This window comes from Anopheles coustani, chromosome 3 (genome assembly GCF_943734705.1).
Source record: "Anopheles coustani chromosome 3, idAnoCousDA_361_x.2, whole genome shotgun sequence".
In the NCBI taxonomy this organism is placed as follows: domain Eukaryota; kingdom Metazoa; phylum Arthropoda; class Insecta; order Diptera; family Culicidae; genus Anopheles; species Anopheles coustani.
Genome location: NC_071288.1, coordinates 88,397,159 through 88,423,403, shown reverse-complemented (window position 1 = coordinate 88,423,403; position 26,245 = coordinate 88,397,159). Strand labels below are relative to the sequence as shown.

The window sequence follows — 26,245 nt, the reverse complement described above, 5'->3', positions numbered from 1 at the left end:
ACTTGATAACTATAAATAATGACTAGGATGATATTTTGCCTACTAGAACCTCACCAAACCGGTGTTTTGCTTCAAGAAAGGTGGGTGTACGGATACTTTTTTGTCATCGATTTTGAGCCTTTTTTTTGGGTTTCTATAGAACAAAGTGACCTACAAGTAACTTTCTCGAAATGTTAAGACCTCATTGGATAGAATAGAAGTTTATCTACGATATGTCATTTAAATGGTTGTCCTAGGTCATGTAGTCGCTGAGATAACTAGGCTTGAAGTTGAAATTGGTGACTGTACGGATACTTTCTTGTCAGACTGTATGTTGCAAAGACGTATGGATTGTGTCTGTTATGTAGCCAAATAAACCACAACCACAGATATGTGTAAGCTCCCGATGCAAAAACTGAGACTAAAAGATTAAAAAAGAAAAACTTGAAAAAATGTTATAGAATTTTAAATGTAATCTGTAGAAAAAAACAAAACCCCGAATGTAGGTAAACTTCCTTTCCTACGTTCACATGTTTTAGATTTTGCTACCAAATAGTAGATCGAATCACCGGGCTACCGAAAAGTGGGAGAAAGTGGAATAATAATCAGTAGAAGATTACTAATTCTTCGCAAAACAGAAAAAAAAGTTCTAAACTTCTTCAGGTCACATTGCAGTAGACGCGCGCAGCAGTAGAGCTCATCCTTGTCGTACATCATCGACCGTCGTCCCATTAGTCAAGCAGCGAAGGTGTGGTCCGCAAAACGTCCTAAAAACAGCAATATTTATTTAAGTAGAAACAGTGTACAGAAAACCGAAAGCATTAGTTTTCACTTCACAACACAATCGTCGTTTTCGAATAAGATAAAACGTAGGCGATCCTAATACATCGGAGCTGCATAACTTGTTGGAGAGAAATAATGGTGTGAAACGAATATCAGAGGTCCACAAGAACAAACCAAAAGTTGCCAAACTAAAACTTGCCAGTCCCAAGGTAAAACTAAACTAGTATACAGGAGAATGTTGTTTTATAAGCTCGACCGTTTCAATTTCAGTCATAAACAAGAGGCACCACGCCAGAAATCCAGGCTAATTGAATAGAAGTCAATTCAAACATCAAAAAAATCATGCTGAATGTTTTAGTGATCGCTGAATTGTTTCTTAAACTTTTCGGTATGAAAATAAGTTTCAAAAATTTTATTTAAATTGTATTTTTCTTGAAGTTTGTCCTCCAAACTGTGCAAAATTATAGTCTCTAGAGAACAGTGAAAAGACAATGCATTTGTTTTGAATTAGATGCTAATTCAAGGTAAATCAATGTATTGATTGAGAAAAAACTAAACGAAAAACTAAAGCATGATCCGATGAAAAGAGTGTTAGACAAGAGAAAGTATTAAATACATGTTAAATATTATTTTTTTACAATAACTTCTCGCTGATTGAATAAAACTCTGATAAGGTCTTTAAGACAATTTGAAAGTGTGCTGAATGAAAACGTTTCTCTGCTCAAAGAAGCAAAGGATAATAAGCTTTTGGGGGTGGGATAGGAAACATTGGACAAACCAAAAAGGAAAGCATGACCAGGCAATTCTGTGCGGTGCAATAAGCAACAATGTTTGACAACTTTATTCACGTCGCAGTGGGCAACAGGCAATATTGATTTTATCGTAAGGTTAAGTTTTTATTAAAAGTTACAAATTGCGCGAGAATGGTAGATCGAAGCAAAACAAAAACAAACCAAACAAACAAATCCCGAAATGAAAACTAAAACCTTCCTGTAACTACTAAAACTAGCTTTTGAAAAATAAAAATATGTTAAAGCGAAACCAATCGATGTCGGATTTTAATGTATAAATATATCCAATTCTTTATTTTAGTGAAATTGTGCAGTTCGCATATGGTCGATGTCAAACGAAGGAGACAAAAGAGAGGAGACACATTTTTCAGCTTTAAATCTAGCATAAATTAGCGAAGTCAATCCAAAATCTTTCCAAATGCAGCGGTTCCAGAGATCGTCCCTCGTGAAATGGGCTGATACCGTGTCTTGCGATGGTCAGGATGGTTACTGTCGGACGGCTCCATACTCGATGGCCTTACGCTGGATACATTCGTCGATCTTTGACTGGTAAACGAGCGGGACTTGGTTCTTGCAGTTGTAGCCGCCCAGCTTGTGGATGATCGCGTGGTCGAAGCAGTCGATGTTACCGTCGCCATTGCAGTCCTAAGGAAAAATGGAAGAAGTGTCTTAGTGCCGTGGGTCGATTGAAGATTGCTTGAGGAGTATTCTTACCTGGCCGAACTTTCTCATGTAACCCTGGACGGTGTTGGCGGCGCAGTATGGTTCGTTGGCGCAGTTGGCGTAGGCTGGCGAGAGAGAATAACAAAACAGGAAAAGAATCGTTAAAGAACAGAACGATCGTAAACTATGACGAGATGGGATGGGAAGCGGAACGCTTACCGTTCTGCGAGTCGGGGCTGTCGCCCTGCTGGACCGGTTTGCCAGCATCGGCCCAGTAGGCCCAGGTGATCTGGAACATGCCGCAAACATCTCCGTTACAGCGAACTGCCGTATCGCAACCACTGGATGCCTCACAGATGCACGCGAGGCAAGCGTCGGTGACGGGAGTTTCTAGCGCCGCAGGAGCCGCTTGTGGAGCTATTGAAGATGAAAAAAGAGGACCAAAATGTTAAATTAAAATTAGAAAAGAAAGTTCGATCTAAAGCCCTCCATAAAACGAGCTTTTTCGTCAAAATTTCCGAAATATGCAAAACAAAGAAGAAATCTTCGCATACGTTTGAATATTTGTTTACAAGATTCAACAACGTTGCATTATTGCATTTATATTTCGCATATATAGTCAAATAGCTTTTGGTCTTTTCTACAATTTATTTCTGAATTCGGCCCAATGTTAGCTAAAATATAAGCTTGTCTCATATTCTTAATTCAACAAAAAAGTATACATCAAACAGACTAATTTAAAAAACACATAAACAATTTTGAATTTCAAATTTGTGATTTGAAGTTCTATATTATAAAAATCAACAAATAAAAAATTCAGGATACAAGTGACATTTTCAAATCTATAAATGTGATTTATAAAAGAGGGTAGTGTGTGATAAATATTCGAAAAGCCGAAAAATTTTCAAGAATGTTAAATAATCTGAAAACTATGTGTTTCATAAAACGGTTGAAGCTGGGATAGTTTTGTAAGTAACACTTGTTGTTTTTTAAATTCTTTTAAAAATTCACAATCAAGAATATTATGTCTTTTCAAATAAATCATTGACAACTATTATTTAAAACAAACTGCATTCTAAAAAGACTAATGTTAGTTATGTGATGAAAATGATCTTATATCCGGAAAGCTTCGCCATTTAAATTATTTCATGACCTTTCTACATCATGATTAATCACACAAAGTTGCTTGTGCGATTGAAATGCGGATGAATTCCGGAAAACACGGGCTGTAAAATAAATAAACCAAACGACCATTGATTACACACTTTGCACACCGTTGTTTATTCGAACGAACTGTACAGTCCGGTCGATCGAACCCCAATCGACCCTTTCGTCATCGTTTGACGCGAGAGGATCGTTCGCTCGTTATCACCGATCGCTGCAAACCAGTGCGAAGAGTGATTGAACGGTTGGTAAATGCAGTTGATTTTATTCCGCCTCATAACATCAATCATCCTCTTAATAATGAAAAGCTATGATTGCTGCATATGAGTTAAGAAGTGGTTTATGAGGATCTTGTTAATAATAGGCAAGTGGAAGTCATAATGGAGTAATATATTGATTGATATATTGATTTAATAACCTATCATAAAACGGAACATACGGTGAGTGCATCAGTTTACTACGGTGTAGGTGATTGAATGTATTTTTTTTCTAATTTTTCCTCTAAGTACTGGTAGAGTGTTAATAAAACCCTCGAAGAATTAGTTTCTGAATAAATTAGAATAGGTTTCTTTAGCGTGCGAACCAATCCTTTTTGAACGTTTGATTATTTACCCTGAATTCACTGCATTAAACATTTATTTTGATGTTTTGAGTTCAAGGATCAAACCAAATCCAACTACATTTTATCTTTACCTTTTAAATCGTGGGAATTCCCTGTACCGATCTGAAAACAAATATCTGACCTAATGGCTGCCATTCCTTGACTTTAGTGAACTCTCAAACTTATCGGATGATCCGAAACCCATCTGGCAACATGTTTGGAACCATCATTAATCATCGAGCACGTGTTGCGAAACGCTTGGTGTAAAAGTTGGAACAAAAAAAGGACCCCAGACCCTGTCCCGTTATAACACGGATTCGTCACACCGAGCACTTCTTCCACGGGATGACTTCACCAAAACACAAGGTACAAAATTTAAATCAAACGAACGAGGTAATAATCTACATAGAAAACATAAATCCGAAATGAAGTTGTAATAAAAAAGGACAGAACCTTGCAATTCCGTAGGCTAGCGCGCGCACCGGAACCGGTTCACAGAAAAACCAAGGCCAGCTAAGATATATCTTAAGTGGCGCGTGGTAAACAAATGCCGACTAAGAGCCACACGAACATGACGTCTGTCATCTCCGGAGTCCGTTGGAAGATGTTGGTTTCTAGGAGGGCGACCATCAGGCAGGAAGGTAAAGGGATTAAAATGCGGATTTGGCAGCGGAGTTGCGGAATAACCGGTTGCGAAATAGTCATGCCGCTTTGTTTCCCTATCCGTAGCGATTATGTTATTTTGTCTGGCAGGGATTTGAGCTCGGTTTCTTGTTTTGTTCATCGAATTATTCTTTCTGCCAGCTTTGGCGGTAGCTCGAGGCTTATTTCGACGTGTGACATTTTTATCTTGTTTTTTGATCGTTTTCAAAGTTCTGAAGCTGGCCAAAGAAGAAAGGAACGATTTTCGACAAATTACATGAGTGTGATTAAACGAAAATCCATTCAAAATAAAAGGGTAAAATAAATTAAACTCATTTTATATTATTTATTCTCCTTCAAAGAATGCAAAGCAACCCGTTCACGGACGAATGCCTTTGGAGACAACCATTAAGATTTTGCTGTGCCTTCCTTTATGAGCAACACACACCATCCATCACTGAGACGCGTTTTTCGCATTGAGTCATACACTTTATCATGTTGTCGTGATCAACGATGCAATATCATTGTGCTTCCGGAACTACATGCTAACGAAGTGGCAGAATAGGAATTATTCTTGACAGGTGCATCACTGATAAAAGATTTCCATTTGTATTTCCCATTTGCATACGTGCTTGGGTGGTATCTGAGCACCATTAAATCTTCCCCACTGGTTGGAATTCTTATTAAAATTTGATTCCTCTATTGAAACGGAATTGAAGTGCGAATAATCAACAGTCAAATTAGCGTTGTTTTTACAAGATGCTTTTAATAGAATTGAAAAACAAAGTGTCCCCTTCTGAAACACTGGTTCGATAAAGTTGTCGGTTTACTTAGGCGAGGCCGATAAGTAGGCGGGAACAAATGACGCCATCGTTCTGTTGCTATGGTTTCGTAAGACCTCTGTCACCAATGTTAAACATTTTCCTGTTCGTTCTTTTTCAACCACAAACCATTATAAAAATGTTCGTAACAGCTCTTCTGGACTAAACTTACCAATATGGGATACATCGGCCTGGACGCTGCCCAATCCGATGGCAAAGCAGCAAAGGGAAGCGATTACAATCGATTTGGAAACCATATTTGCAATTTTTATAACAGTCCACCACACGAGCAACTCACACACACGTTCCGTTGGGGAATATTAGGCACACAAACTGACTGACCGACCGGAGGTATGGCACACGGGATAAGGCGTCCGCTTCGCACGCGATGATCTGCAAGACTGAAGCGGTTGTTGTGCCGCTGGCTCGATCGAGCATGAATATAACTCGCGAAACGCGCGATCGTGCATCGTCTTTTGTCCGCGAGATTCATCCCTTTCGAATGTACACCGCGAGATTTTGATCGCGAGGTTCATCGGAAACGGTCGTGTATTCATTTCAGAAAACGATTCAAGCAGAATGGACGCGATCGGAACGATGGAGATCCGTCGCATCATGATGTCATCCGGATGGGGACAGGAATTGTCGTAGCTTATTGGTTGTATCTGATGAAATCTGATACAGCCACGCACCGGGGGCTTCATTAGGTTGCGTTTTGGGCGCTGCCTTTTTATAAGACATCATTTCTTCTTTGCTCCCCAAAATCTGTGGTAAGCGATTTACGACGCTTTTATTCAAATAGAATTTCTTTTCGAACATCACACTTCCCAAACGTTAGACCGTGCCGTGTCGTTTTAAAATAGGCTAAAGTCATAAAGCGAAAGCACAACAATGTCTTGAATTAAATAAGATTTAGTAGACCGAAAGAAAGTTAACGAGCTAGGTTATAGAAACTGAAGAAGGAAACTTTATCTTTTAGTGTTTTGGGTTGCATGATGATCTAATGGATTTATTCTCGACGTGATTTCTTCAACGTTTGGCTGAATGTTTTGTTATTTCATGATCAACAAAAAAGGGGCATCATGATAATTCACCGGGAGGACAGAATCTGATCATAGAATATAAAACATTTTCGTTGAGTTAAATTGTCCCATCCTCTTTCTTATGTTTATCCTTAATTAATATACGGTTATGATTTTGTCACACAACCAGTATCGATTAAATATTTTTCTTCACCATGCGTCTTACGATAAAACATATTAAACCCCTACATGAGAAGGTAATTGTTTACCAGTTTACGCCTCTTCTTTGCCAAGTAAAGTAATGAATTAATTAAATCGGTTTTTTCCAATCGTGCAGCAACGTCCGACTGGTTTTGCGCATTTGCTCGGTGATCTTGACCTAGCCCACGGATGTTGCCATTGGACGATGAACCCGACCATCAGCTGTCCGGTCGTGGCAGAGGATTTATGAACAGGGAAAAACCCTCAGTTGATCCATCGGGTAATGCAGAACCGGTTGAAGGTAGCTTGTTCTGCAATTGAAGATTCTGAAGACAAACCAATGCCAGGAAGCCCAACAATGCTCATGAAATAAATTGTAGGGTTTATTTATCATTTACCATTGATTCAATCGCTATATTTAATGGTTATGGTATTAATGGTAATGGTAATTAAAAATGGTTGTTTTTTGAGTGAGTGAAGACAAAAAAAAAATAAAAATAAAATGTAAAAATAAACTGTCATCAATTCTTTGTTAGTATTTCTTGAAATATTTTAAGGAACACCGTCTGTGTTTTAATATGTTTGATTCTGCTTTATTAATGAGTAGAATGATCGATTGGCGAACCTACAAAAAGGGATTGGAGGGTTTGTTTGAAAAGTACTACTTGATCAGCTGATAATCCGGATTCACGACATTAGTAAACCTCCTGCATTCTACCATCCCTGCAAGCTGCTCGTTAGTGTTATATGCTGTGGATTGATTAGATTTGTTGTTTTGTAGCAATTTTCCCTGTGTTTTCAGTTTTTGATTACAAACCACCACCGGCTTCCTTCTTGCCTGCCATTCCTACTCGCATGTGTTACGCAGATTTTATTAATTGGTTAGATAATATAACAAGCGAACTCTCATAAATTAACCACTCCGGTTGCTCTAATTGAAGCACATAAGAAACTTATCGAAAAGTTCCTCGAGATCATTCTTTATTACACAAAGTTTACTTGTTTGAAGGAGGAAACCTATAATAAAAATGTAAAATGAACTTGGAAAATACATCCATACCATGTTTCTATTTTTCCTATGTACAAACTTATTTAATATGTTGCGGTTAAGAATGAAGTTAGATCCATTGTGATTAGCTATTGCGTATAAACTGGTTTTGGCTTTTATCAAAGCGTTGTTAGAAGCTGCGTGGCTTTTTTGCTAGCGTAGATGCGTTTAGTAGTTGAGTAGCATGACTTCTTCGTACACGTCCATGGTATATGTTTTTCCATTCCCAGAAAATGTTAGCATTGGGATGCAGATCCGGTTTCAGATCGTTAACACGAAACACGTTATTGAGTAGATAGATCCCCTTGTGGTAGATAAATAGTTGGACCAAAAAGGAAAACGGCCAAACAAAACACTCACACATTCACGCATAAAATGGGCATACGTACATGCATAGATTTTCGCCTTCCCACCGTCACAGTTTGTTCTAATATTTAAAGTTGTTAGACCCCTAGGCTACATATATAGTGTTTTCTTAAACATAAAAGCATTAGCAGTCAGCGGTTACATTTATCTTATTGGTTGGTGGTTGAATGGCGCAAACGAACGAATGTCAGTTTTTGGTCGGTTAGAAATGCACATTACGGTACGGTGGAATGTGGTGTCGCGCATTAGTAAGAGGGGTTACGGACAACAAGACGTAAAAAAAGCGGAACAAGTACGTCGTTACTATTTGCTTCTACTCAAACTGTGTAAAATGGTTCGAAACGTTTACATTCAGCAAAAAGTGTCTATTGCCACAACGTAATTTCCTTTATGATAAAACGGTGGCATCTAAAGTTGAGTTCTATTGTTTCTACTGCATTGTAGTTTAATTTTCTATCTTTCTTGATTGTGTTGTAAGTTTTGAGTTGGTGGTTAGTTATCGGTTAGGAACAATTCCTCTCAGTGCTCGGGTAAGAAATATAACGATCGTTATTAGGTCGATTGCAAAAGAAGCAAAAAAATATGCGGCTAAGCAAAAGAGAAAAGGCTACAAACTTTTGTTTTCCAGAAAAAGAACTGTTCAGATTGATTGCTCGATGACGCGAGGCAAACGCCTGGTTCTGGTTGCAATAAAGCAGATTCAAATCAGCACTGGCGGTTGTTTCATTATTCATTTGTTCACAATTTCACTTTATTGACATTATGTCGCACGAATCATACCACGCGCGGAATATCTCCTAACGTCAGCTTGGGTGTTTATCAAATATTATAACTCATCCGCATTACAAATATTTAGCGCGACCGTACAGGAGGATTTTCTGTAGCTTCCCTTACTAGATAAAACGGACCATTAATTCTAGCATGTGTGCACCCAGATCCATAATGCACTGTGGATTTGGCCATACTGACATATGGTGGCGATTTAACTCGTGCCATCTCTTCTCATATGGAAAACCCGACCTGACGTTCATGCTCTATTCCGGCTAGTGAATGTGTTTCCTGACTGATACTGATAGCGATTACACTGTTTATTATTTAATTCCGACTTTATATCGTTCTCTTAGTTCTGTCGAACTGCCACCGCTTTTGGGGCAATTTTAAACCATCTTCCAACATTCAGTTCAACGCGCGTACAGGCAAGCTAATTCTAGAACAAGTCTCAGACGACGTTCGTCTGCTTCCCGACCGTTTGACTACTTTTACTATTCACAACAAAAGTTCACCGTAGTTCAGAAAATAATTGAGTATATGAGATACGCGATGAAATGAAAATGTAATTGTCCCTACCGTGGGCAATAAAAGTGGTTAAAGAATGTAGGAACGGGGTTCCCTTGGTTGAGGTTGGGACCACTGCTTGTCTTTGAAAAGTAAAAAAGAAAATACCCCCACACTGTGGAGGGTAAAAGTGTTGTTGCCCTTAACCGCTCAGCTTGTTTGTGGCCATCACCTTCTGATTGTTGGCGGCCAGAAGGTTTTCCTGCACGATCGTACACGAAACGGGATCGGGAAGTTTGATGTCTAGCTGTCCAGCGCCGTTTGCGTTGTTCGAGGACGGTGCTCCGGACGCCCCGGTGTTTGAGTACATCTCACAAACACCCTCCGGAAGGGTGCCTTCGGACGACATCATACCAGCCGGTTTCAGTTTCGCCGAAGCCATCGCAACGACCGATGGTGGTTTGGCAGCTATAGCCGGTTTCCTGAGCTTCCCTCCGTCGGCGGTCTGTTGCTGCTGCTGCTGCTGGCCGATCATACATTCGTTATCGTAGATGCCACTCTGCTGTCCACCCATGCCGCCGGCGGCCGCCACCGACGTGTCGAAGGAATGTGTGAGTGATGTTGGCGGGGAGCTGTGCGCCAGCAGGGGTTGCTTTGGTTGGAGGTTCTGGTAGCATTCGCCCATCATGAGCAGCTGCGACTGATCGAAGGAATGCTGCTGCTGCTGCAGATACGGCTGGTGCTGTTGCTGCTGAGCGAATGCTCCTGCCATGGGAACGCTGGACGGATGGACTGACGAAGCGGACGGGCCCGTACTGTTGGCCGTGGCGTGTTGGCGTTGCGTGGGACTTGTCGGGACGCTCGGTTGCCGCTGGAAGAGGTTCGGGTAGCGCACTCTTATGGAGTCGACCACATCGAGGAGGTTTTTGGCATCCATCGCTAGTACGTGAGCTGCTGCTAGCATACTCCTAAAAGTGGAAAAAACAAACAAACGGATAAATTAGTTTATTTATATTCAAATAAAACTTTTATTTAGTTAACGGAAACTTTAAATCATAGTTTAGATTGATTAAACTTACTTCCGGTACTCGGCATCTAGCGTCGTCTCGCTATACTGCTGCGCCAGCCGCATGGCTGTAACTAGTTCGTACATGTCTTTGGATAATACTTTGTGTGCCATTTCCACTTCCCTGTAACAGTCGAACAAAAGAAAATATTTATTTACCGCAATTAAAATCTCTAGTAAGAGCATCCAGTTCCAAAACTTACTTATAACGCTGTGGCGGGAAGTTGGCCGACAGCTGATCGACTGCACCGAGCAGTGCACGCAGCTCGAACCCGACGTTTCGTACCAGGTTAAGGTATTCCGGTGCCTGCGCTCGGTCCACACCCTGGCTGAGGGCCATAATCGACTTAACCACACTGGTGGTGGCGGTGTACACCTGATCGTTCGTCCGATCGAGTGGCATCGTTTTGGTTGGTTCGACCTTCTTCACCGCGAACTTCTCATCGCCCGACTGGGGCGTGGTGCAGCGTTCCATCGAGGAGCTCTTCGACTTTATCATGCCACCGCTGGAACCGGGGGTATGTGGTCTGTGGATGGGTGAAACAGAAGATTAAAAACATACTGTCGAAGAAACCGAGAGAAACCGTCTCATAGAAACCTACCGTGAATCGCTCGTATTCGGTGTGGTAGGATAGTGATCGCCCAAGCTCTGCGGTCCGGACATGGTGTTCTGCGGCGAGAAGTGTGGGCTCTGTTGGGAATGGTAGCTTCCAGAGAGGGATGAACCTCCGCCGTTGATCGGTGGTGTGCCACTCTCCACTGGAGCCCCGGTTGGAGCAGATTGCTGCTGTTCGAGCGACATGTTGGCGGTGTTGGCCGTGATCAAACTGAGCCGCTTCTTAAGGTTGTTCTCCTCCTGCTGCAACCACTTGGAGTCGATTTCGCTTTCCTGCTGCTGCCGGCGGAGCTTCTCTTCCAGCTGTTGTTGCGTTTCCTGTAGCTTTAAGCAAAATAAAAGGTAAGTTGGAAAGATGTTAGAACAAATGCAGTGTAAGTAAATGAAAAACGGTAGATTTTAAAATATACATAATGAATCAAACATTATTCTAATTACGACCAAATAATACTGATAAAAAAACAAACTCGTATCTAGAAAATAAATAAAAATCTTTCAAGGCCATGTTAAACTAAAACTCGAATCATTCAACTGAAACGATTGAGAAAATGTGAAAATTATGGTTACAATGAACCGAAGAAAAAACCAATCCATAGGAGAAAATAAAAAAGGTTTAAAAATTCGCATAAAGAAGGTTTCTATCCAACCATCGAGGAAACAACATTCAACACAAAGAACAAAACTGAAAAAAACGCTAAAGAACTATTAAAAGAGAGGAAAAAAGAGGAAAAATATCTAAGACTAATGAGCCACACATAAAAATAAATGGATTTACTAGCATGGGAAATAATGATTGATGGAAGAAGCAAATGAAGTGAAAGATGTTCGAAATAATATCAAATGATAATCAGCACACAAATCAATCGAGGGAAAAAATGTAGTCGAAAGCAAGCACAACATCCTTAATCGTCAGTCGGTAAGGAGGAGACAAACAAGGTGATGATCGAAAAGTTTTAGTCCAATTTAGACACCTGAGCGGGCGGCGGCTGTTGCTGTTGCTGTGAAGTCGAAGCTTGTTGATCACCCATCACCGGCTGGTGGACCGGCTGTGCGATCGATGTGGCCATCTGCATCGGTTGCATCGGTTGAACGGCTTGATGGGCCACCGATTGGCTGTGGGACATTTTCATCGGTATCTGAACCTGCTGCGATGAAGCAATTCCTATGATCGGCCCGGAACCTCCACCGGACGACGACGACGCCATCATGCTTCCAGCGACTTGCGGAACCGGTTGGGGTTGTGTTTGCGATTGTTGAATGTAAATTTGCTGATGCATGGCGGGCCCGGGGGCACCACCTGCCCAGAGGGCGCGCTGTGGGGTGCCCTGCATTTGATGCTGCTGTTGCTGGAGGTTTGCTGCTTGCTGCTGCTTGCTGGCCGAACTGTACGGTGGTGGGAGGGCAAAGTTAGCCCCGGAGGAGTTGGCAGGAAGCCCTGGCGATACCACCAACGAACTCGGTGGCAGCATGCCCTTCTCGACGCTCTTCTTCAGCGCGATCGAAGCGCAAGACTTTACGTTCACACCGCCAAAGTCGTAGATTTCTTCCTGGAATGGTTCCTGCTCTTTCGGGGCCGCCGCTACCGGGCTGCGGTAGTTCTGGAAGGGCATGTTGCGCTCGAGACTACCCACGGCTCCACCACGACTCATCAGGATGTGCTGGTTACGCTCCAGACTACCACCCTTGTACGCGATCTTGCTGTTTAGCATATCGTTGACGATCGCGGCCGATTGGTTGCGTTCCAGGCTGCCACCTTTGATCGAGTTCAGGAAGATTGACTGGGTGGTGGGCGTCTGCTGGTTCCGTTCGAGGCTTCCCATGCGGTTCATATACCCACCACCACCACCACCGCCAGCATTCGAGGGTCCATTACCGCGCTCGAGACTAGCGGAGCGAACGCCATGTCCGACGCCCGGATAAAGATCGGACTGATTGCCACCACTGTACTGGCGGGTGAGCGAATTCGAGCGCATCGCCTTGACGGAGCTGCCGTACTCCATGCTCATCTGGCGTGTCCGCTCGAGCGAATTGATACGGGCCGCGTACGCCGACACGATGTTCTGTCCCACGTTACGCTCGAGGCTGCGCGATTTTGCTCCACCCGGGGGTTGATCTTCCTGCTGGGGCGATTTGACAAAGTTCGCCTGCGGATATTGACCACCAGTTTGTGGGGGTGGGGCAACGCCACCACTGTACGCCATATAGTTCCCTGGATGTCCACCCATTAGAGCGGGCTGTGACTGTTGCATCACGTACTGTTGCTGCTGATGCTGATGCTGGTAGTACTCGGCGGCGAGGGCCTGCTGGTGCTGCTGCTGGGCATGGTACTGCTGGTAGGTGACGATGGAGTTGCCTTGCGGGTAGTACGGCTGCTGCGTTTGATGCTGCTGTTGTTGCTGTTGAGCGTTGGAATGCATGAAATTATTGTTCATCAGTTGGGGGTTTAGGTTCGCCTGCAGATTAGGGCCACCCTGCTGAAGCTGCTGTTGTTGCAGTTGCTGCTGCTGTTGCTGCTGCTGCTGGAGTTGTTGCTGCTGCTGTTGGATGGCTTTATAGGTCGGTTCGATCGAATGGGTCTGCTGGGTCAGGGCGTTGATGATCTCGCACGGTACCGGATAGCCGATCGTCCCGTGCGGATGAGTGACGGAGGAGGAAGATGAAGCGGAGCAGCTGGAGGAAAGCATTTGCGAGCCCTGGGAGTTGGGCTGTGCGGTGACGAAGGAGGAACTTTGCGACATGGAATGAATGATGTTATTGTTAGCGGAAAGTACAAGAATATCTTGAGGGTTCTTATAGCGTTCCAGGGTGTCTGTGTTCTTTGGTTGAAGCATTTCCGCGGTACCGTCCGCAATGGTACTGCCAGCGTACGGATTCTGGTTGCATTCTTCATGCGCCATTTCTCCACCACCACTACCGCCGCCCTGCAGCTGCTGTTGCTCGGCGGAATCCGCCTGCTCACCGACAGCAGCTGCGTTGGCGGCGGTGGCAGCAGTGTGCGCCTCGTCGATGGTGGGATCAAGCTTATGCAGTTCGGTCACGGGTAGGGGAACGGTTTTCAACGGTAGGTTAGCGACAGCAATCTCTTTGGCAACTTGGTTATCAGTATTGTTTGGTGGTGCATTAGGATCTAAGTCTACGGCTAGAGTGTTAAATACCGAGGCCGGTGTCGTGTAGGACGACGGATTGATGCCCCGCTGCTCGTTCTCCCGCATCAGCGCCGCCAGCACGGTCGGGTCGCGGGCAACGATGTAGGTTTGGGGTGCACCCGGCACAAGGGGACCATCGCCTGGAAGAGTAAACGTGGATGTTCATCAGCATTCGAATTATTGACAACAAAGAACAACTAAAAACAATTCTTACCACCCATTGTAGGTCCACGGGCAGGCTTCGGAGGTGCCATATCGTCTCCGGCACCCCAGGACATTGCTGCCACACGGCGATTTTCCCGGCGCATCGTTTCACAGTCACTATGTCTTTCTTCCATCAAAATTTCGCTGCGATAGGAAAACAAAATATCGTTTAATTTAAATACGTTTGTCCTCCATGGTGAGGCGGAAGATGAAAATCAATTGCAACTTACTAGAGCGTTTCTTTGACACTCTTAAAGTTGGGCCGCTTCAGCGGCTCCAGTGACCAGCACTGCGACATCAGCGAGTACAGGCGGGGCGGGCAGTTCGGTGGCAGCGGAAGACGTTCACCGTTCTCTAGCTTCCCAATCACGTCACAGTTCTTAACGCCTTGGAATGGTTTGACACCGAGCATGAGAATTTCCCACGTACAAACACCTACGCACAACGAAAGAAATAGAAATAGTAAATATGGAACTGCTGTTTAAAGTAGGCTTTACACTTACCGAACATCCATACGTCGCTGGCGGTTGTGAAGCGCCGGAAGTTGATCGATTCCGGCGCCATCCATTTGATCGGAAGCATACCTTTGGTGGAAGTATAATACGATTGATCTTCAACCCATCTTGAGAGTCCAAAATCGGCAAGCTATGAAATGTAAACAAGCGGGAATAAAGTAACACATCATGGTAGGCATTGACTCGAGTTTAGTATCAAAACGAGTGAGGAGTTATTTGGTTGAATCATTCGCGTGGAACCTGTCCAAATTTGAAGTGTTAAAGCAAAATATTTAAAAAACGGTGCTTTTTCGTTCAACCTTACCTTAATACACGTCGGTGAGCTGACCAGAACGTTTCGTGCGGCAATATCGCGGTGAACGAACTTCTTCGATTCCAGGTAACTGAGCGCCGTCGACAGTTGGTACGAGTAGAGCAGAAGCGTACCAAGCTTGAGCCTGTGTGAAACAGTGAACAAATAGAGAAATTAGAACATGACCCAACGGTACTATCCCGAGGATAGTTGCTGCTTTTACGTCGAACGTTTACTAGCCGGGCACTGTTCGACCGGTGTGCAGCAGTTTAAAAGGAAGCAAACCAGTAACAGATCCGGACAATCGAAAGAAGTTTGCGTATGGGGATACGGAGAACAATTCGAAAGGATTAGCGGACTGAAGGGATGCACATTCGAACAAAGTCGATTGAATAACGATCCGCTGCCGGTGGCGGGTCGGAAAATGCGCTACCGTATCAACCAAGCTGGTCCGGCAGGATTTTGTAATGCACCAATACCCGCCTCAAAGTTACCGATAAAACCCTCTTCGTCGCTTGAACAACAATAAAAAGCGTTGTAAAATGCTCCCAAGAAGCAGAAAACGAAATTGAGAAGGGGTTTCCTTTCCACGGATGACTTACTTGGGACCGTTCTTCTTCAGATATGCTCGTAGTTCACCGTGACGGGCCAACTCCATGACGATCCAGATCGGCGGACCACTGGAAATTCCGATCAGTTTGATGATGTGTGGATGCTCGAACTTTTTCATGATATCTAAAATAAAGATTTGCCTTCGTGAGTACTCGATCTCCTCCTTATTATTCTCGTCACACTTACATGCTTCCTGCAGGAACTTCTCCGAGGTCGTAGTATCCGCGTCCGGTTTGCAGGTCTTCACGGCCACCTGAATAATGCCAGTCTTCTGCGCGTCGGCATTGCCATTATCCAGCATCAACTGCTCATCGAACTCGGTCGTCAGCGATTGGTTCAGCTTGCTGACCAGGGTGGACTTGTTCGGCAGCCGGCAGGTACCGATGTGTACGTCCCCGAACTGCCCCACGCCGATGATCTCGTTCAGCGTAATCTGCGTTCGTTCGAGCTCGTAGTCCCGAGCAGCCGGCGTCGAGTAGTCACCCTCCTCGTCGCACATACCCAGCTCGGCGTAGTCCTCGTTTAGCGTCGGTTTTGGAAGCTGACCGGCGGTGGAATCTTGCATCTCGTTGGCACCGTTCAACCGATCCACGCTGGAGGATCGCGATCCATGCCGATCGGCGCCGGACGTTTGCGACTCCGTGAGGCTCTTCTTCAGCTGCGAGCTCTTCTCGAGCGAGTTGGTGGCGCTGTTGCCGGTTGGCGGCGTACCCTTTGGTATGACGGAGCGATCCCACAGGCTGGTCTCGTTATTGTTAAATAATCTACAGTATCCATCGACTAGATCGGCTATACTTTCGGAAGTCTTAATACCATCACAAGTGATCGCCAGGTCCTCGCTGTTGCCGTTGACGCGGATCCGCAGCTGGGTCTTGATCTCGCCGCACGCGCACTGGCTGGCGGTGCCGCTGCCCGACGACCCGCCGGACGATCCACCCTTCTTCGAGTCTTTTTTGCTGCCTCCGTCGCCGGTGGACGAGTTGCTTCCCGAACCACCGCCACAGGAGCTGGTCAGATCTGGTTGGTCTTTACCCTTACCGCGGCCCGACGACTGGTGGTCACTTTTCGTAAGCGACGTCGGCAGCACACTAGTCGTGATGCGCTCAATGCTCTCGAAGTCGGTCACTTTCGTGGGCGGCGCTTGGGGGTTGACCGAGTACGAGATGCCGACGTGCGGGCCAATGATCAGATCGACGCGGATGTTCCAGCTGCTGCTCAGCTGCACGTTGAACTGCTCCTGGTCGAAGGTGTACTGCGTGCGCAGCAGGTCGAAGAATTTGAGCATGTACTCCATTTCGCTGTAGCTGTACACCTTCTTGTAGCCGGCCTGGATCTGCTTCTTCAGATTCTTCTGCTTAATCGTATCTATCACAGATTTCGGTATGAAGTTGCCGAAGCCCATCTCCTTCTCGATGTAGTCGAGATGCTGCTTCCGGTCGTTCGAGGTATTGCTAGTGTCTTTGTAGTAGTGCCGGATGCCGAGGCAGCACAGCTGCACCGCAATCTCCGGATCGATGTTCGGCACGTTCGACTGGATGTAGTCCTGCTTGACCTGGTCGAAGTAGAAGTGGCACGTGGTGCGATCGCGCTCGTACAGCTCCTTCAGGTTCTTCGGGATGTAGCGGACGCGCAGTTCCGCCTTCCACACGCTGTTCCCATGGCCGACCGCCGTGCTGCTCGCCTTCTGCTGCATGCGCTTCGCGATCGTACTCTTGTCCACGTTCGGGCAGTCCGCGTTGCTGCAGCACGGGTTGTAGATGTGGGCCATCACCTGCAGCATCGACGTGTCCGGCGGCATCCAGAGGACCTCTTTGGTAAGCATGTGGCGCAACCGGAGCGCGTAGCTTTGCGGGTTTGGCTTCTGCCCCGGCGACATATAGCCGACGATCAGATTGATGATCTGCCGTACGTCCGACGCCTCGTCGAAGCGTATCATCCGGAAGCCATGGTTTGGCAGGTAAACGTGCAGTGTTTGGGTGTCTCCGGTTTGTGCTGTTGCGATGAAGATAAAGATCAAGAAAACGTGGTTAAGCAAAGTGGAAGAAATTGATTCTTTCGAGAGTTTAAAACAGCAATGGGAAACAAGTTGACTACAATATGGCGAACGACTTTGGCATCGTAGCAACACAGCAGCTTCCACCGTAGCCTGCTGTTTGCATTACCGATGCAACCTGAGAATGAAAAATTAACTGCATCCTTTGCGATGGCACACGGACACGGCATCCTACACGCTGTTCTCGCATGAAATATTCACCGAGTCCGTACCGGTCTGCTACCTGTGCTACTCCGCCGGGGAGAGCGCAGCCAAGCGTCGCCGGGTTAACTTGGTTGACTGCAAGATTAATTACTCCGACAACCACTTGCCGGCGAACACAGGCAAGTTTGTGCACTCTCAAGGTGGAGCACTCCGGGTGGCTGGAACTCCACCATCGAACTTAATGCCATCGTCGAGCCGGACCCCGCCAAGCTTGTGACATCGGGGTCCAGCTCCGATGCGAGAGCTTTACGACAAACGGTCGAACGGCGCGACGGTGAACTTGCGAACAAGCGGCATATTAACTTTAAGCGAATGATACAAATTAGTCCGGTGCACTGTTTTTATCTAACATTTATCGCAGCAGGATGCAAACCTTCCCTCGCTGGTGGGCAGCATGAAATGGGATCTCGCTACAATTTTTAATTACACTTCAAGCAAACCCTTTCTTGCAGCGCGCGTGCGAAAACACTTGTCCATCGATGATGTCGAATGAAAGTTTTCGCGGTGCGAGATGATAAAACCGAGATAACAGCGCTGTCAGCTTTTGCAAAAGCACATGCAAAATAGAAGGCCTTCGGTGTTGGAAATCCGTGGAGAACCAAACTGGCTAAGTGCTTCCTACGACACGAATGGGAATTATTATAAAATCGGCGCACATTATCGCATTCCTTCTATCGGTGGTTTTAATGCACCTCGTGTTGTTTCTAACACATCGTTGGTGACTGTTGGCCAGGGTGTGGTTAATGCATATGATTAATCAGCAATATCTATCAATTTAATTATTGACACCAAGTTGAATACCTGAAATACTCCATTTACTCGTTTGGTACGTTTGTTAAAGTGCAAGCATATATAGAGACACAAAGGTAAAGGTTCCTTCATCCAATTTAGTTCTACTGAAATGTGTTTCTCGAATGAATTGAAAAATGAAATATTCTTCTTCTTATGTTTGGAACACTTTTCAAACGTTGAAAATAAGTTTCCAAATTTCAAATCTTACAAGAGCACTCGCAATCTTTGTGTTCCTTTTTTCTTGTTAGTTTTCAATTGGAGTCGTATCCACGTTATCTTTTATCCTAATACACAACCTTCTATTTTGTTTTTTTTTAAGTTGGATCATTCCTCATTCTAATTGCACTTTACATAATGTGTGAATCTCTTTTGCATTCTAAAATCAGAAAGCTAACTATAAAACAAAACTGCTTCAGTTTTAAATGCCCTGTCAGAGCATGCTAAGTTTACCGGGAGCTAACTTGTTTCGACACATTTGTATTCAATGCAACTCATATTTAATCGTCGTATGTCGCAATGATGGCGATAGAACCATCCTAAGACTACTACTTTGTAGCTAAAAATGTGCTAATAAGTCAATTTGAATTCAAATATTGTATTCTTCAATAAATAGAGGAGTGTGTAATAGTTCTTGTAACGAATGTTTTGTCTCGATTGTTTTAACCTTCCAACAAAATAAATAACTAGCTAAGATGGTAAACGAATCACAAAATTAGATTCAAAATATTTTAATATGAACAACCATCAAAACGGTGAGTTCTCTATCATCCTAACACCTTTTTGACTTTGGTCCTTGTCCTCGTCCGGGATACTTACTGGCTTGCCGGGAGGGGCTGAAGTGCGGCGAGTGGCCACGCGGAACGTTCAGATCAGCCATGTTGTGGTGCGGGCGATGCTGCTGCTGGTGCTGGTGGTGGTTGTGTCCACCGGCCGCCCCCGGGACCGCTGCGCCGGCCGAACTGCGGAGACGTGAGTTGCGTTTGAAGTCGGTCGCTCCGGCGCTGGACGTGCGCCAATGCTGGAGCGGGCTCTTGGCGGCGCTGCCGTACGAGTACCGCGATGGCGAGGCGTGTGGGCTACCGTGCCCCCGGTGGTACGGGGGCTCTCCTAGACCGTTTCCGGAGCCATCGTAGCTGTGGAAGATTGGAAGGTAGGAGAGAAGCGAAAGCGTTCATTAGTACATCATCGCCAAAAACCGGAGGATTATAACCTCACTTAGCTGGGAGTGGGCTAGGAAAAGGTAAAATCTATTTTTAAACCGTGAGCCCCAACAAGAGTAATGCGTCGTTCGCTTGCCGATTGACGTTGTTCGATTCTTCGCCGCAACAGTTTGTATGAACTTCCGGCCACACCATTCCGTTCGAGCGTTCAATTAACCCCGGAGTCGGAACGGAACAACGGTTCGGTTTGAACGATAAGCAAAAGGGGAAGGTCGAAAGGCTGTTGGTCGCCGACGTGCAAGGTTAACTCGGTGCAATATCACCCACCAACACACACCCCACCCACACACTGCCTTCGTTCCGGGTCAATCGGTGCCCTCGGGGAATGGGGGAGGAATTGCGGCCCGAAAAAGGAATTTAACAGCCGCAATAAAACCTGTACCATTGATTGGACACTAATTGCCGGTTCGGTGCGAATCTACGATCGCCAAAATGGCACCGGGGCGACTGAGGCGTATGATCGAATTTCACGCCACCAGCTCCATAAACGCCAAGGGGACAAGACCCGATACACTCTCCCCTCTGGTGGCCCTGTTGATTCATTTTAGATTGGCAAAGTGTCCGTTTTCGGGAGGTGTTTCGTGATTATGGCGTGCGCAAATATTTGATTAAAATCTCCCACAAAGAATCGATTGCACGACAGAAAAAGTAAATTGGAGGATTATTGTTGGCTTATATTGACTTTTAAACAGTGCAACAATCACATGAACCCCGCAAAATCCTGCAACGGCGTAAGACCTGGAGGGAAATTCGGGCATCAAATAATGCTGTTTTCTCGTGCCCATTTTCGACATCGAAAAACATCCACATAAATATTAATTAATCGAAGTCGAACGCAATCAGCGATCAATAGAATAAATCAAGTGCACGATGGGAACCTTCCCGTGTGAGCAAACAGAAACGGTGCATCTGGGAACGTCTTTTGCCCGTAAGGCGAAAGATTTATGCACACCACACCTGGGAGGTGTCCCGACGCCGCTGGAACTCGGCCGTCCACTCGGCCTACCGGCAGATGCATTTCATCATAACCTTCGCGGTTTATTCGGGGCAGAATAACACTCGCACATACAAACATACCATGCACAACATGCACCTCTCTCGTCTGTATCAAGATTCTTGGTCCCACAACAAGGAGGGAGCAGAGGGCAGGCCACTGGTTTCAGGTTTCTATTGCGATGTTTGTTATTCAACCGAAGGAGAATGGGGACTGGAACACTCCAGCAGAAGCGGAAGGTTCCCTTGGGTGCAGTTCCAAAACAAGACTTTTCGTAAAATTACCCGGGTGACAGATGGAACCGGTCCCAAAGATTAATTGCCTTCGATAAGCACCACACCTCAATTGCAACCGAAATATCGTCTACTTTGTGGAACAGGGAAGGCCGCGCGGGATATAAGTACTTGATCATAAATAGTGTGTGTAGAACGCGGTCACCATGGTGATGGCTATCGCGCATACCAACAACAATGGGGAACCTGTCGATTTGTCAAAATTTTGTCCGGCGTGTGGAAAAACGGGTCGTTAGAATCAAATTGAGCGCCTGGGGAGTACTGATGGCGGTGGTCCGTGGCTTGCGCTAGCAGGAAATCTGATCCATTTCGGGGAGTCAGGTGATTTGCTAACGCTCGAAAAGGCGCGACAAGATACCTTTGGAATTTGGGGACGTTTGGAGAAGCCACTTGTCGACTTGAAGGGAATGGAAGTTAGTTATAACTTTGGTCACGCAACTCATGTTAGGTTTAGGAGAGCGCTTCCTGAAGGAACTTACATATGTTCTGTATTCATTAGGTATATGCCTCTCTTTCTCTCTCTATCTCCTCTTCGCTTGGGCTCTATTTACATCACCCAAGCGGGAACTTGCCAATCCAACCCTCCAAATGGTGCCATTTTCAAGTTTTCAGCGGAAATTGGGAACCCACGGCCTACCAACCGAGCAAGGTAAATCTAGATTAGCCACCGATTTTGCAACGCACTGGCGGTGGACTCCGTGGGCAAACGAGTCCAGAGTCCGCGTCCACACGACCAGTGGCTGACTCCAATGGTTCGCAACATTGAAGGCGGCCTCCGCATGGCGTTGTCTCAAGTAGCAGGCGAACATATTGCGGAGGGTATATGTTTGCATGCGTGGTCTTCTTCGTGGTCGTTTTTGGCGAGCCAGTTCTCCTCCGGCAAATAACAAAAAAAAAAAAACAACACATACACAACCCCGTGGGAAGGGCCTCGAAATCTGGTGTCGACTAGCCGGGTTCGGTCGGTGGTTAGTGTCTCCCAGGTCTCCTGTCACCACCACCAGCAGTCATCGATTCGGTCTGGTGTTGGCGGTGCAGTTTCTTTTTGGTTTTTCTTCTCCTCGCGATCGCGATCGTGAGCACACACCTCGCGTGTGTGGAGAGTAGGTGAACCTGTTGGGGGGTTTCAATTGCCCGCGGTATCGGGTAGCGATGGCCAACTGCGCTATATGCAGCCATTGCCGGACACACGTGAAGGCTTTCTTTTGGGTGCGCACCCATCGGCGGATGCAACGGATTTTCGAAAGTAATCCCGTTTGGACCTGATTAAACGGCTTTGACACTGATCGGACAAATAGGAAACATAATCTGATCGTTAAATATCTTGAAGATTTTAAAAACGCCCAACGTGTAATGAAATGTCGGATCGATTGTAAACAGGATCGTCGGATTGAAATGAAAAAAGTGCCCGCATGCGATCTAATATCGTTGCCCGACTGTTAATGCACTTTTGTTTTTCGTGCCCTCCAACGTTTCTAAATCAGCTTTTGGACGTCGGTTTTCACGCCCGTTTGTGCAATCCGGCTCGTTCGTTCGCCAACACACTCCATAAAGTGTGGTGTTACCATTATCCCCAGAGCATGAAAACGATGTCATTTTTTCCCAATAACCAACTCGAGCGTGCGGGCGATGTATCCAAACGATTCCGATCTCTTAGGGGGGCGTTCAAATTGCAATAAAGTAATCTCCCGAGCTCACAAAGATGGTGTCACTTTTGCTGCTTTTCCTCAAAATGTTACATTTAAATCGGGGATATAGAGGCGAAGGAGGGAAAGCAAGAAAAAGAAAGATGCAAAGAAACGCGAGTTCATCGTCCACCCGATCGCGGTTTTGTGTTGAAAATTGATTTCTACCATCTGCCGGGTGTCGTGCCTGAACGACCGAATAAACCTGTCAAATCGGCGACATGGCAGACCATCAAAGCTGATCTCGTCGGCCGGGATGGGAACAGGGCAAAAGAGGAAGGTCCATATGCAACACTCTAGAACTAGTCAGATTTTAGTAGTGAAATTAGGGAAGGGCAGAGAGAGAAAAAAAAACTCGTCTTCCACACAAAAGTGACAACCCCGTCCGAGAGTGAAACTGCCCGTCTTCTGGGTGCGTCGGAATACGACGAGTGATCATCAAAAATGAGGTAATATTTCGAGTTGGGATTTTCCGAGACAGAACAGAAAACAAAATAGGGCAACGACTTTTCTTTGGGACGTTACGAAATTCTGCCACGAGCAAAAGAACCAAAAGAAACCATGTTACTTGGGTGACATATTCCCTTCGGGTTGAGTTTACATCGAAAGTCCATAAGGGAAGCAGATCATACATACACCCTTCTGTCTGATGCCATTTAAATTGACCCCGTTTCGTTGAAGATGAACAACTTTACTCGTTTACCTTTTGCGATACACCCAGGTATTGACTACGTCCGGGGTGTTGGAGCGTCGGAGGACTCCCCGGAAGGAGGAGGACTTTTTGCGGAGGATATTTCCTCCGGAGTTTGCTGCTGGAGTCCCGGAGGTGGCAAGTGACGCGGATGAATTCGAACCGGAGCCGCTATACGCTGCCGAGGTGCTACCAGATGGTGGAGGTTTACTGTGCGACTGCCGGACTAAGGCGGCCACGAGGCGTCGCTGTAGGGCGCGCTGTTGACTACCGGAAGCCGTACTGCCCTGCGAGGAGCCCGTCGTCGTGGAAGATCCCGAAAGCGATCCCGAACCACACAACGGTACCGAGGACGAGCTCGAACTACACGTGGGTCCAACGGCGGAGAGGCGTGCGGACAGGTTGTCGCTCGTACTGTCGAAGATATTCTCAAAGTTCCGGCCTTGCTCCATCATCCGTCCGAGCGTTCCGAGATCACCGGTGCTCCAGTAGAGCGTACGGCGGTGTGGGCGAGCGTGTAGATGCTGCACGAAGCTATCACTCTTCCAGTTTTGCCTCGAGACCAGGTCCGGCTCACTGGCGGCACGTCTCCTCAGTCGGCCAGCAATTGGGAAGCTTCTCCCCCGGGAATTATACACGCGACCGACCTCACAGTCATACCGGGCCATTCGTTTGAGGTACTCAAATTTCACCTTATTACTCCCGCCAACGGATGACAATTTCTGGGACTGTCCACTGGCGATGCTACCGTTGCTACTTCTCGCGAGAATGACATCTCCCCAAACCGGCCGCCTGAAGGGAACGTCCGGGGTTGGCACCACACCTCCACCCTTGAAGTGTGGACACTCGTGTGGTGGACGTCCCCGTTTGCTGCGTCGCACGGAGAGATTCAGACTGCGTCGTTGTTGTAGAAACCGTTGGAAGAGATTTGCGGTACGGCTTTGCGGAGGGTTCTGCTTTGCCTTCTGTGCTCCTCGGTCACCACTCCCACCACCAAGGGGAAGCCCCGGATGCGATGAGCTACAGCTAGTCGGGGGACGACTTTTTGGCAGATTGCTTACAGGGGTACTACCACCACCACCATTGTCGGGGTGCGCAATGGATGGCGATGGACTCGGTGACGTGGTTGCGCCACTCAGGGAGGAAGTGGTCGATGACAACCGTCCGTCGGCTTTCATCGGGAAACCCCCGGCCGATGACGTCGGGATTGGCGGATTGGTGACAACGGCCGACAACGCGGCAGACGACGACGACGTCGACGATGTCGATGAGGACGGCGGTTGACACTGTCCGCCCGTGGTGTCTATTTTAAGCTTCTCGTTTCTAGTCCGCCGATACTGCTGCTGCTGGTGTGCCTGGCGCTCGATCTCCTCCGAGTTGATGTCGTACCGCATCAGCACGGGATAGAACTCGGAGTTATCGACGATGATGATCGATTTGTTGCCACCACCAACGCCATCAGGTGGGCGACCGCTATCTTGCTCTTTCGCAGCTTCTTGTCGATCCTGAAGAAGTGCCGCCTCTTCGGTACTGAGGGGACGCTTCAACAGTATCGGCTCGAGTGCGTTCGAATCCACTAGCAACACCGCCCGATGGTTATCGCCGTTGAAAGCGGACGTTTCGCTGGCGAACGTCTTCCGCTCGGCGCCCGAATGGCGCCGGCCATGATTGAAGTAGAACTCGTGGAAGTCTCTTGCTTCCGCATCGGGCCGCTGCTCCCGACCACGCTTGTAAATCTCCTCCTCCAGCTTGCGGATCATATTGAGGTCCAACTGTTGGGCGGTGGCTCGTTTGGAGTCGCCTCGAGGCTCCACGACCGGTTCGGTGCCATTAGGAACTCCATTTGATATCGGTGGACGAGGAGGTGGAGGAGGAGTTCCAGCAACACTCTCCCCCGCCGATGGTCCACTGGAAGAACCGAGCGACTGTTTGAAGAAGCTGAGAAAACTGGATGGCCGTGGCCAGATACGGTTTCGGTTGCACTTGATACGGTTCTTATCCAGATCGATCACTCGCCGGCGCATGACGACGCCACCGTCACCGACGGCAGCCTGTGCCGGCTGTCTGACATCATCGGGCTGGCCGATGCTCGTTAGGCCCATCATGGTGCCACCGGTGGACTCTTGAGGTGAGGATATTCTTGGAAATACTTGTCCCTCGCCCGCCGACGGTCGCGGCGGATGGCGCAATACCGCGGCACGATTACTGAACACTGTCCCACTTCTTGCTGGCTCCCGCGCGCTCATGGTGGCATGGGCCGTTTGCACTGTGAGTAACGCGGTTGCATGTCATCAGGGCCTCGGAGGTTGTGGCACTACAAGTGGACTTCAATCACACGTATTGACTATTTTCTTTGACCTACTCGTCGGGGTTCTTGAGGCGCACAACTTTCACTCTCGCCCGGAAGCGGAACGACACCGTCTCGTTTATCTGTATTTCTTCTCGGAAGGCCAAAGATTACGCTTCCCGTTGGGCACATACACACAACAAACACGCACTCAAGCCA

General features: G+C 46.6%; 2 protein-coding genes across 2 annotated transcripts; both read right to left on the bottom strand.

Moving 5' to 3' along the window:
* Positions 1 to 1,845: 1,845 nt before the first annotated feature.
* On the bottom strand, positions 1,846 to 5,817 carry LOC131272479 (lysozyme-like). The gene is made up of 4 exons (XM_058274222.1): positions 5,617 to 5,817; positions 2,436 to 2,633; positions 2,268 to 2,341; positions 1,846 to 2,198 (listed from the first exon to the last, which is right to left on the bottom strand). The coding sequence occupies exons 1-4, from the start codon at positions 5,699 to 5,701 to the stop codon at positions 2,040 to 2,042; spliced, it is 516 nt and encodes a 171-aa protein (XP_058130205.1). The 5' UTR covers positions 5,702 to 5,817; the 3' UTR covers positions 1,846 to 2,039.
* A 1,439-nt stretch (positions 5,818 to 7,256) lies between these two features.
* LOC131260346 (uncharacterized) lies at positions 7,257 to 25,985 on the bottom strand. The gene is made up of 15 exons (XM_058262045.1): positions 24,469 to 25,985; positions 23,752 to 24,438; positions 19,673 to 19,989; positions 15,994 to 17,799; positions 15,798 to 15,930; positions 15,208 to 15,340; positions 14,892 to 15,033; positions 14,619 to 14,823; positions 14,399 to 14,532; positions 14,194 to 14,324; positions 12,010 to 13,434; positions 11,025 to 11,362; positions 10,626 to 10,949; positions 10,436 to 10,546; positions 7,257 to 10,324 (listed from the first exon to the last, which is right to left on the bottom strand). Exons 1-15 carry the CDS (start codon positions 25,983 to 25,985, stop codon positions 9,559 to 9,561), a joined length of 8,169 nt encoding a protein of 2,722 aa, XP_058118028.1. The 3' UTR covers positions 7,257 to 9,558.
* Between the last annotated feature and the right edge of the window lie 260 nt (positions 25,986 to 26,245).

Excerpts from the sequence above, each read along its gene's own strand:
- LOC131260346 (XM_058262045.1), bottom strand. The coding sequence starts at position 25,985 with ATGAGCGCGCGGGAGCCAGCAAGAAGTGGGACAGTGTTCAGTAATCGT. Across the intron at positions 14,824-14,891 it reads CAGCGACGTATGGATGTTCG|GTGTTTGTACGTGGGAAATT; the intron begins GTAAGTGTAAAG and ends CGTTGTGCGTAG. Across the intron at positions 10,547-10,625 it reads TTCCCGCCACAGCGTTATAA|GGAAGTGGAAATGGCACACA; the intron begins GTAAGTTTTGGA and ends CGACTGTTACAG.
- LOC131272479 (XM_058274222.1), bottom strand. The coding sequence starts at position 5,701 with ATGGTTTCCAAATCGATTGTAATCGCTTCCCTTTGCTGCTTTGCCATC. Across the intron at positions 2,634-5,616 it reads GGCCGATGTATCCCATATTG|CTCCACAAGCGGCTCCTGCG; the intron begins GTAAGTTTAGTC and ends CATCTTCAATAG. Across the intron at positions 2,342-2,435 it reads CAGCCCCGACTCGCAGAACG|CCTACGCCAACTGCGCCAAC; the intron begins GTAAGCGTTCCG and ends CTCTCTCGCCAG.